The 12,003-nt window shown below is 44.7% G+C and overlaps 1 protein-coding gene across 1 annotated transcript; it reads left to right on the top strand.

Moving 5' to 3' along the window:
• Positions 1 to 390: 390 nt before the first annotated feature.
• LOC110550079 (BPI fold-containing family A member 2) lies at positions 391 to 6,190 on the top strand. The gene is made up of 7 exons (XM_021639696.2): positions 391 to 535; positions 1,007 to 1,148; positions 1,704 to 1,811; positions 2,828 to 2,980; positions 5,115 to 5,196; positions 5,680 to 5,743; positions 6,156 to 6,190. The coding sequence occupies exons 1-7, from the start codon at positions 391 to 393 to the stop codon at positions 6,188 to 6,190; spliced, it is 729 nt and encodes a 242-aa protein (XP_021495371.2).
• The last annotated feature ends 5,813 nt before the right edge of the window (positions 6,191 to 12,003 follow it).

Here is a 12,003-nt window from a genome sequence, read left to right as displayed (position 1 = left end):
TCTGGCTATCAGTCTACTATCCATCAATCATGTCTATCTATCTGTCTATCTATCTAAATTTGAATCTCATTTGCAGAAGACAGAAAATAGTGCAATTTGTCTTCCTGAACTGGCTAATTTTACTAAGCACAATGACTTTCAGTTCCATCCTTTTTCTGAAATGTCATCGTTTCATTTTTCCTTATGAATGAATAAAATGCCAGCGTGCACTTGGCCTCATTTTCTCTATCCACTCCTGAGGGTGGGCATCTCTGATGACTCCATTTCTTACCTACTGTAAACAGAAGCAGATCTGTCTTGTAGGAAGGGAAATGTGAGAGTGACAGGCATTCACCCTGGGTTCTTGTTTTCTCTTCTTCCTCTATGACCCTCCAGGTGCCAGGACCAACGATGTTCCAACTTGGGAGCCTTGTTGTCTTGTGTGGCCTGATCTTTGGCACCACAGAATCACTTTTGGGCAATCTTGGCAGTGCTGTGAATAATTTGAACATTCTGGGTTCTGCGCCAGAGACGATTCTGAATTCTGCCTCTGGAGGTGAGTCAATATAAGCCCCTCAGAAAGCTGGTCTCAGGTTGAGTTTCAGAGGCTGCTGGGAGGAGGCAGTGTTGTTTTTCATACGTGCAGCCATTCAACTCCTGCCTCGCTCACAGTTTAGAGAGAAACAGTGCCACATTATACACCAATAGAAGCTTTCAAGTATAGGCACAGGATAAATTCTTAAAAGTGAGATTTCAAATTGTTAAGAAGTTTGCATTTTAAATTATGGTAACTGTTGAGAAGTGTTCCCCTATCCCATTGTACACACCAATTATATAGACACATTTCCCCAACATAGGGGTTTCAGATTCCTCCTCTGTACAACAGAGATGGTGGCAATGCCACCCTGACTACGTTGATGCAGGGGCTGGATGACACAGTGCAGGGAAACTGACTTTTCTAAAACCTGGAGGTTGGGGGCTCAAGCCCTCGTGTTGCTGGGGACTGACTGATGACTGTTTTTGACAGCTGTCCCTGAGAACCTGAACCTGGATGTGGAGTCACTTCAGAAAACCACCAGCTGGCCATCTGCCAAGGACAACATTCTGGGAGCTTTGAATGGGCTGGACTTTAGCAAATTAAATCTCATTTCATCTCGGAATAACTTATGGTGAGTTGGTGCTTCTTTTCTTCCTGACTACCTGACCACCCAATATCAAGGACAGATGGAGAAGCTCTCGTTCCCCCACAGAGCTGAGGAGTCCTGAGGCTCATTACAGCTTGAGCAAGTCTGAGGCAGGGCTACAGGGCCAGTGTGCACAGGTCACACATCTGGGTTCCCACAGTCCAAGTTTAGGCTCAAGTTGAGTGTTCCAATATGTCCTCATCTCCACCTGCATCTTGGTGCTTTAAGCCTTTCTCAAAGAATAACATATTTCTTCTTCAAACATGGCTGGGAATAAAAGTCCGAGTTCTTTCAAGGGACACAAGTATAGAATTCTTGACCTCCAGTCCCAAACAGAGGTGTCATGGAGTTATGAGTCACAGAGTCCTGGGTTCAAGTTCTGGCTCTGCTGCATATTGTGTCCCTCCCTCTGTCCACTGCTCCTGAGAGTGTAGAGGCACACATTTCTTCACAGGGTGTGGGGAGGACAAGAGGGCGATGAAGAGAGGTGCCAATATTGCAAAGATATATGACAAGAGGACATCTGTGGGTTTTGGACAGGTTGCGAATCGATGAACTCAAAATCCTGGACTTGCAAGCTAGCCCATCTCCTGATGGCCAAGGCATCAACCTGAAGCTGCCTGTGTCCTTGAAAGCTGCCGTTCATCTGTGAGTATCTGTTGCCTGTATTTAGGGGGTGCAGTGCAACATGGCCGTTTTGAGTAGGCACTGAATTCCCAGATACTGTGTGAACTCTGCCCCAGTTTCCTAATCTGTAAAAGAGGAGACCTTCTGAGGCACAAAATACCAGTCTTTAAAGTATCCTAGCAAAGAGTGGCCATGTGAAGTCTCTTTCAAAAGAATGTTCGATGCAATATAATTTCGTGTATTTGTTGCGTGTGTGCACTTGTGTATATACAGCTTCACATGAGCACTCACAAGTCTTTGTGGTGTTCATAGGTCAACACCAGGGTTCTGCCTCAATGTGGTGACTGTGCCACATTAGCTTTCTGATAGGCTCTCTCACAGAACCTGGAAATCATTGATTTGGGCTAAGAATGCAGAATAAGAAAAATAGAGTTTTAAGGTGTTTGAATTTGAAATGAGAGACCCAGAAAAATGACCACGAACTTGTGAACAAGAATTTCTAGAGATTGTGGGTGTCCTTCAGAAAGAGCAATTGCCTAGTATGTGTGTGACCCTGCTATCAGTCACCAGCACTGAGAGGCTCTGGTATTTGAAGTCCTCTGAAGCCATGAGCTGTGAGATCCTGTGGTTGTTCCTTAAACACTGTATGTCCAGGGTTACTCACACACACAAAAAAAGAGTGTGATTCTCTCACATTTCTGTTGTCATACTATTCAATGGATTAAACCAGGTACAGTACTTTAAATGAAATGACAACTGGAAACTTGCGATACAAAATTTTAGCAATTATTTTGAGTATTAACCTCATACCAAGCAAAAATCTTATATGTATTAAACATGCATGGCCCAGAGAAGTCTAATATAAATGCATAAATTTTGCAGAGAATATGTAACATGTTGACATTAGCTAGACATTCTTGACATTATCCAGGGACACCTTACACTGTATCCACACAGATAGATGAAAACCGTTACAACCTGCAAAGTCTTCTTGACCTTTTTCTGATGTGACTCTTTTTTTTTTCTTTTTTCTGCAGGCCTTTAATTGGCCCCGTGGTTGATATTGCTGCTTCCTTGGACCTCATTTCTTCACTCACTGTTCAAATCAATCCTCAGACCGGCCTTCCCATGGTGACCACAGGGAAATGCTCTAGGGGTACAGACAAAATCTCCATTTCCTTGTTGGGCAGGTAAGGCTCATCCATCCCAGCACAGATAGGGCCTCAGGACCCTGGACCATAACTATGTTCCTGTCCCTGGGAAGCAGCATGGTAGAGTACAAAATCAGAGTATCAACTCTGTCAAACTATGAGCTCTGTCACTCTGTAGCTTCATCTCTAGAGGCTGCAGATTGGCTTTTAAACAGTAGAGATGCATATCATCAGCTTCCTGGATGAAGACATGAGAAAATACACATGTTTAGCTGGGAGCCTGGAACATGATAAGGGCTCAAGAACCATAATCTGTGAGTCTCTTCTAGGGATGGTCCTTTCCATTGCTGAAGCAGGAGGATTAACCTCTCCAGCCATAATCTTACATTTATGTGTGGTACCTTTCAGCTGGGTCAATGTGCCTCATGCCTCTGAACATGTTAACACATATCCACCACCAGTGGGGAACACTTGGAAAAGTAGATGCCAGCATGGGCTCTGACAGTTGTGAAGTCATTTCTACAGTCTAGAAAATTCCTGCAGTGAGATCTTGACATCCTAATCTTGTCTTTTTCCTTCACTGACCTCTGCTAATCCTCAAATTCTTTAAATGCAGAATGCTTTAAAAGGCAGGTTTGGCTCAGGCAGGTGTGGGTGAGATGATGCTACCCAGTGTCTGAGAGAGGAAACTTGGTCTTCAAGTCACAGGCTAAGGCTGGGGAGCCTTAGGCAGGAATAGAGGCATGGCCTCTGTTCCAAGCCTTGGTAATCATGGCCTGAGGCCACCCATCCTCCCTCTACCAAAGATATGATTTCACATCATTGACAGGACCACAGTTTTCCCAGCATCCCTAGGGAACTCATGTTGTTTCACTGGGTCTGAATACCCATGTCCAAAAATATTCTCATGATGTGGCTCTGCCTCTAGACACATTGGCTTTTGTTCTCTGCCTCCTGCAAGGGTTTCCCACCACAAGACCTTAGCATGGGTGTTCTGTTGATAAAAATGTTTCTCTTTACTTCAACTCAATGGACCTTTTCATCTTCATTGTCTGTGATAAACTACTTCTCTTTTTTGTAAGAGAATATACACCTAACCTTTGAGTACTTGTCTTTGTTGTAATTTGTGTGCATACATATTTTGACACAGGGTCTCAATGTACAGTTCTGGTTAGCTTCAATCTCAGAGATCTTATCTGCTTCTGTCTCCGGAAGGCTGGGAGCAAAGGTGTGTGATACCATTTCGGGTGTCACTATATATTTAATTGGAGCTTTCCTTTACTTGTTTTGTATGGGAAGCAGGAAGGGGTGTGTTTGTGCATGGACACACATGCATATGTGTCACCTGCTTGAAGCTCACCAAGTAGGCTAAGCGGGGTGACTAACTAGTTCCAGGAATCAACACAGTTTTGTCTCCCATATGCAGAGCATTTGCTATCCATGTGGCTTTTTCTTCCATTAAAAAAAAATGGTCACCAGAGAAGGAATTCAAGTCTTTATGCTTACAAGGCAATATTAGGAGGACTGAGTTCTTTACTTGGCTCCCTTCATCATTTTTTTTCTAGTGAAAAAACTGCTTTGTAACAGGTAGGCATTGCTCTATGATCCAGAGAACTATTTGGTGAAAAAACTAGGCTCTCTGTCTTATGGAATATATCACGAGGATTAGACAGATAGAAGAATATTTCATTTATCAGTGAATTAAAAAAAAAAAGAAGAAGAAGAGCCCTGCAAGGATCATCATACTTCTCAGGGCACAAGGAGAGCAAACACTCCCTTCGGTGCACACTCAGGATGGGCTGTCCCAGGAGATGACAGCTGGATGAGAGTTGAAGTTGGGAAGAGGCAACCTCAGTGAGACTTGCTTGGGAAGGAGGTTCAAGACTGATTGTTTTTGCCCAGTGCCCCAAGGCTCAGCCAGGTGCTCTGTAAGTAGGGGCTGAGTGAATGATGCAGTGTTAGGGCTGTGATGAGCACCCAGGTACTGAGGAAGCAGCTCTGTAGGCATGAGATGCTTAGATGCTCAGGGATGGCCATCTTGATAAGGTGCAGTGGATAACATGCTGTAATGAGACCATAGGTCAGGGTTGCAGGTCACCTGACCTCAAGGACACTTTCTCGTCCATACTGAACTTTTGACCAAACTTTGTAAGTTCTTCTTCTTTTTTTCCAGACGAATTCCCTTTATCAACACCATTCTGGATGGTGCAACTAACCTCCTTACAGACATGATGTCATCCCTGCTTCAGAATCAAGTAAGTCCCCAGGTCCTGGCACCCAGAGCCAGGCCTGATGTGGGTAGGAGAGGTATGGCTGAAAAGTCAGGAAACTGTTTTCTAGAAGGTGCTAGCTCCTCCTCCTTCTCCTCAGTAGCTGGGCTTCAGAGAGAGGAGGCAGCAATCACAGATGTTGCCTTGAGATGTTTACCACATCCGTGCTCCTTGACTTCCTTAAGCTAAAGCTTTCCTGCAATGGATTCATCTTTATTTAAATGTCTGTGCTTACATAGCTGTGAATGAGATTCTGCAGGAAGCTAGGAAGTGGGTTTCCCCAAAGGTGTCAGCCTTCTGAGAAGCTAAGCAATCCAAGGTTCCTGGTTTTCAGGAGTCTGGACAGTTCTTGGGTCCCAGAAACCAGTCCATCTTTCAGGGGAGGGTTGGCAGTGTGTTGCCAGTGAAGTCTCATCTGTTTTCCTTCTTTGCCCTTTCTCCTTCTCCAACTTTCTCCCTGTCTCTCAGATATGTCCACTGCTCCAGCACATCCTCAGCCACCTGAATGCAAATATTCTTCAGGGCCTCATCTGTAAGTCACAGCCTGGCGACTAGAGAGCCTTCCATGGGCCATGAAAACAGCTGTGGGATAGCCCCAGGCAGGGACCTTGCCTCCTGACCCAGGCTGGCCTCTTTCTTCATTTGAACCTTGTCTTCCCATGCTTGACAGAGTAGCTGGGGAAACAAAACTGTGCACCAATGGTGTCAAGACCTCGAGGTGGCCCTTCTATGGCTGTGTCCCTCTATACAGCCCTCCTGTGTCTTGCATGCAGTACCTCCTGGGGTCCTCCCAAGAGTCTGTACAGCACAAGTGAATACAGGTGTACTTGAGGTCTCCCAGGTGACCTGGCGGTATAGAGATAGACAGAGATAACAAGTTGGGTGGGCCTCTGTTTTGTTTACCATGACAAAGACATATGGTGATCTTGACTTGGTTTCTTTAGCTAATCTGACAGGACAGTTACCAGTAGCCATCTGAATTAGAAGGAGCAGAAAGAGAATGCCATGATGCCATCGGAAGGTATGGGCAGTTACTTTTCTATTGTTATTAGAAAACAGCTTTCAGAAAGAAAATTATAGAAGAAACCATTGAATTTGGGACTCACAGTTCCAGGGGATTAGGACCCATGGCCATCACAGTGAGGAGCATGGCAGCAGGCAGGCCAGCATGGCACTGCAACAGTAGCTGAGAGATTTCTGTTTGAGACCCAATCGCTGGGCACAGTGAGCCAACTCCAATTGTTTTTTGAAATCTTAAACCCATCACTACTGACACACTTTCTCCATACAAGTCCACACTTTCCATCTTCCTTAACAGTTTCTGTAAATGGGAACCAAGTATCCAGTATGTGAGCCCATGTGGGTGGTTCTCATCAAACCCCACAGGTAGGCTCTGCACTCCATGCACAGCAGCCTGTGGGAAGGCAGGACTAGGGTAATTTTGCTTTTGTCACAAAACTAGACCTGATCCTGACTCCAGGCTGAACTCTGAACTTGAGTACACCCTGAACCCTGAGCCTGCATCAAGAACCCAGACTGATCCAGGGTCGTTCTCACTAAATGAATTGACCAGGAGTTTTTGACTGAGTCCTAACTTTGTGCACAGACACCTGTCCGTGGCTTGCATATGGACCCTGGCTTCCTGGGTGTGGCCTCTACTCATCATTTTACATGTGCCTTGGCTTCAGAGGAAGGGATCAGAAGGGGTCAGGACAAAATGAGAGAACAAGACCTAAAATCTATAGCTGTCTCTCCCCTCTAGATGGCCTAAGCCATGCTGGGCACAGTAGGACTGATTGGGCCCAGTCAGTCCAGGCCATTATGGATTTAATCAACCCCCATGAAAGCCTCCTCTCATGGCTGCTGTGACAGCCAGTGTCCTAAAGCCTTGTGATTTCACTTCAGGTTAGTCACCAGTGCTTCCTCTTAATCTCTGTGGCATTTATCTCCGGAAAGTGCTACTGTCATCTACAGAGAGATCACCTAAGAACATCTGAAGAACCCTCCCACACTTCCTTCTTATGTCAGCAGTCTCCACAGCTGTTGTCACCACCCCAGCATTAAAATCCTAACTGCACCCTGGAGTGTGGCTTGCCTCAGTTCTTGCACCAGGAGTTGTTGGCAGGGTGTGGGCTATGTGCAGGGTGAGATTGTACCCGAGTGGCTGAAGCTAGAACTTGAAGGGACTTAGGGACTCACAGTTTTCTCTTATGCACAGAGTTGCAGAAACATTGAGAGAGTGGGCACACAGCCACTATGTGAGTGTGGCAGAACCACAGCCATCAGGCACACATGCACAAGTGTGTTTTGGCACCACCCTGACCAATGACAACCAAGAACACAGACAGACAGGGTCGGGTGGTTGTGGACTTCCCTGCCTGTCTCTTCCTAAGGGGCATCTCAGTCTTTCATGCTCTCCACCCTCACTTAGCCATCACAAAGCACTCAGTTTCTGCACATAACCTCCAGATTACAGGAATGTTAACCTTAAGGGGAGGTGGTCAGAGATCCTGGTGACACCCAATTGACCCTGATCCTCCCATGTCAGAGAAGCTGCAACTAAAGAGGTCTTCCTAATACTTAACACACCCTGATGACCAAGACAGGGACTGAGGCTTATAGAGATAAACTGATTCATCCAGGTCACACAGTGAGCAAAGGTCAGAACCAGGATTATGCTGACCCCCTTCTAACTTCATGTAATTGCGACTTATACCATGAAAACACTAGTCATGCAATTCGGCAACAGGATACTCCAGGCATGAGCTCATTCTTAGGCACCAGACAAAGTTAAGGAACTCTTATACTCTGTGTTGATTAATTAGCACAGGTTCTGTTTCTTTCTTGTAAGAGATATGTCACTTCCCCATAGGCTACGAGGAAGTTCCTTTGGGGCAGAATTGGAGGACAATCCACCTCTTTCAGGAAGCCTCTCAGAAAAGACGTCAATGAAGTGTCCCAAGACAGCCAGTAGCCAATCAGTAGCTCCTGCCCCAATCTTTAGGGCTCAACACCCAGTTCTGCTCTTCTTCAGTTGTTCCAGGGAAAACCTGTTTGAGCCCCTCATTTTCTTCCAGTTCTCCTCCAACATTACAGGTCCTTTTAGAATCCTGCAGCAGAGCAAAAGCTGAGCCTCTGAACTAAATGCTTCAAAGCAAAGGAGCAGTGCATGTGTCAGTGAGGTGACAAGCCAGGGCCTAACAACACCGAGAGTCCTTGGTGTTACATAATTGAATAAGGGAGACTGACTTTTGACATAATTGGTTTACTGTAGATGGCCAGACCATAAAAGGTTCTGGTATGGCCATCCAGACTGGTTTCCTAGGAACTGTATCTTTAGTGGGTAGGAAAAGAAAGTGGGAACGCTAGTTCCTCCCTACAGGTGACTCGACATGCATCCAACTAGCTGGCTTTTTTATTCAGGCTTGTACTTCAAACCAATACGCAAAAACCCACTATTTTTTTAATTCTTTGGTCTCTCATTCCTCCCTTCCCATGATCATTTGAAGACCCAATCATGGGTCTTCCGGATTTGACCCATGGAGTCATCTCGCTTTACCTTCCCATAATGGGATCTGAGCACCATTACTATAGTGTTCCCAAGCATTCAAGCAATTTAAAATACACAGCGCAAAGGTGAGAGTCAAAATGAGTTGGGGTCCCATCATGATGCATATAGCGGTAGTGAGCCTAGGAGAATTATTAAACCAGGATTTAAACCATCCTCTGACATTTTTTCTCTCTACTGTCTCTCCAGGCTTTTTGTCCAGTTGTTGCTCCAACCCAGCAGGTCCCCAAAATAATAGGTAATGTCAGGGAGCTCCTGTGACTTGGCATTTCAGCCTGCCAGGTGGGATTAGGATGGAGGGCTCTTCTGTATCTGATTCATGGCTGATAATAGCACCTTCTGGGACTAGGAAAACTGAAATGCCAGCAAAAGGCTGGGCGATGGGGCAGTCCTCAGAAGTGTCTGCTTAGTTGATCCACCTGAAGAGGCAGGCAGCAATCATACCAGCTTCCAGCAAGTCTAGTTTTCAGCTTGCAGTCCATAGCTGATCCCCAAATAGATTCAACCAGGTGAAAATCTGCTGAGAAAAATCTGGACTAGAGACAGAAGTTAAAATTTGTTTGGTAATTAGGAAAAGTGAGGAATCCCAAGACCAAGGGAAAAAGTCATCTGCTGTCCATTTGAGTGGTACCAGATCCAGGTCTCATGACCCTTTGATTTCCTGAAACTCATATGAATTTTAGTTTACAAAAGGAAGTATATTAGTATCACCATTGTATTGAGATCCATACTTTAAACAAGGCAGTTAAGAGTTGTCTACAAGACAGCAGAAGTAAACTCATGCCATTAAGACCTAGTAAAAGCTATGGCATTTGGGTCAGGTACACACATTAGACAAATGTTCTTAGTATGAGGAGATGCATCTTCAAGTCTATCTCAGAAGACAACCAAAAGGAAATCAAAATCTCAAGCTTATGACTGGATAATAAGCAGTCAGTACTCCACCAACTAACCAAAATTCTCCTGATCAATGTCAAAACTCTGAACTTCTGAAACCTTATAACAGAATCACAACCGTAGCATGGGGGGTGGGGTAGGCGGGGAGAAATCTGAAATAGTTCCCATTTTCCATATGCCTTAAATTATTTTCTATTTTTTATTAATTACACTTTATTCATTTTGTATCCCCCCATAAGCCCCTCCTTCCTCCCCTCCTGATCCCACCCTGCCTCCCCTTTGTGCATGCATGCCACTCGCCAAGTCCACTGATAGGGCAGGTTCTCCTCTCCTTTCTGATCTTAGTCTATCAGTTCACATCAAAGGTGGCTGCATTGTCCTCTACTGTGGCCTTGTAAGGCTGCTCCCCCTTCAGGGGGAGGTGATCAAAGAGCAGGCCAATCAGATTATGTCAGAGGCAGTCCCTCTTCACATTACTATGTAACCCACTTGGACACTAAACTGCCATGGGCTACATCTGTGCAGGGGTTCTAGGTTATCTCCATGAATAGTCCTTGGTTGGAGTATGAGTCTCTGGGAAGTTCCCTGTGTTCAAATTTTCTTGTTCTGTTGCTCTCCTTGTGGAGACCCTGCCCTCTCCAGCTCTTACTATTTCCCAGTTCTTACATAAAATTCCATTCACTCTGCCCAACAGTTGCCCATCAGGCTCAGCTTCTGCTTTGAAAGTCTGTAGGGCAGAGGCTTTCAGAGGCCCTCTGTGGTAGGTTCCTAGTTTGTTTCCTGTGTTCTTCTTCTGGCTTTCAGGAGCCCTCTGTAGAAGGTTCCTAGGTTGTTTTCTGTTTTCTTCTTCTGATGTCCATCCTCTTTGCCTTTCAGGATGGGGATTGACCTTTTTAGTTAGGGTCCTCTCTCTTGCTTAGTTTCTTTAGATGCACAGATTTTAGTGGGTTTGTCCTATGTTGTATGTCTATATGAGTGAGTATATACCGTGTGTGTCTTTTTGCTTCTGGGACAACTCACTCAGGATGATCCTTTCCAGGTCCCACCATTTACCTGCAAATGTCAAGATTTCCTTATTTTTCATTGCTGAGTAATATTCCATTGTATAGATGTACAACAATTTCTGCATCCATTCTTCAGTTGAGGGGCTTCTGGGTTGTTTCCAGCTTCTGGCTATTACAAATAAAGCTGCTACAAACATGGTTGAGCAAATGTCCTTTTTGTGTACTTGAGCCTCTTTTGGATATATGCCCAGGAGTGGTATGGCTGGATCTTGAGGAAGCGCTATTCCTAGTTGTCTGAGAAAGCGCCAGATTGATTTCCAGAGTGGTTGTAGAAGTTTACATTCCCACCAGCAGTGGAGGAGTGTTCCCCTTTCTCCACAACCTCTCCAGCATGTGTTGTCACTTGAGTTTTTGATCTTGGCCATTCTCATGGGTGTAAGGTGAAATCTCAGGGTTGTTGTGATTTGCATTTCTCTAATGGCTAATGAGGTTGAGCATTTCTTTAAGTGCTTCTCTGCCATTCGATATTCCTCTGTTGAGAATTCTCTGTTTAGCTCTGTTCCCCATTTTTTAATTGGATTACTTGGTTTGCTGCTTTTCAGCTTCTTTAGTTCTTTATATATACTGGATATGAGTCCTTTGTCAGATAAAGGGTTGGTGATGATTCTTTCCCAATCTGTAGGCGGTCGCTTTGTTTTGATGACTGTGTCCTTTGCTTTACAGAAGCTTTTCAGTTTCATGAGGTCCCATTTATTGACTGTTGCTCTTAAAGCCTGTGCTGTTGGCGTTCTGTTCAGGAAGTTTCCTCCTGTACCAATGAGTTCTAGGGTATTCCCCACTTTTTTTTCTAGCCGATTTAACGTGTCTGGTTTTATGTTGAGGTCTTTAATCCACTTGGAATTCAGTTTTGTGCAGGGTGATGAGTGTGGATCTATTTTCATTTTTCTACATGTGGACATCAAGTAGGACCAGCACCATTTGTTGAAGATGCTATCTTTTTTCCATTGTATGGTTTTGGCATCTTTGTCAAAGATCAGGTGTCCATAAGTGTGTGGGTTTATTTCTGGGTCCTCTGTTCGGTTCCATTGATCCACCATTCTGTTTCTATGCCAGTACCATGCAGTTTTTTAAAACTGTTGCTCTATAGTACAAATTAAGATCAGGGATGGAGATGCCTCCAGAAGATCTTTTATTGTAGAGGATTGTTTTAGCAATTCTGGGTTTCTTGTTATTCCATATGAAGTTGAGAATTTTCCTTTCCAGGTCTGTAAAGAATTGTGTTGGTAATTTGATGGGCATTGCATTGAATCTGTAGATTGCTTT

The sequence above is a fragment of the Meriones unguiculatus genome, chromosome 4 (assembly GCF_030254825.1).
Source record: "Meriones unguiculatus strain TT.TT164.6M chromosome 4, Bangor_MerUng_6.1, whole genome shotgun sequence".
Lineage (NCBI taxonomy): Eukaryota > Metazoa > Chordata > Mammalia > Rodentia > Muridae > Meriones > Meriones unguiculatus.
Note: the sequence above shows the minus strand (reverse complement) of the source record. Positions and strands in the feature narration are given on the sequence as shown.

Coding starts and splice junctions, on each gene's coding strand:
- LOC110550079 (XM_021639696.2), top strand. CDS start 391: ATGTTCCAACTTGGGAGCCTTGTTGTCTTGTGTGGCCTGATCTTTGGC. Junction 536..1,006: donor TCTGAATTCTGCCTCTGGAG/GTGAGTCAATAT, acceptor TGTTTTTGACAG/CTGTCCCTGAGAACCTGAAC. Junction 1,812..2,827: donor TTGAAAGCTGCCGTTCATCT/GTGAGTATCTGT, acceptor TTTTTTCTGCAG/GCCTTTAATTGGCCCCGTGG.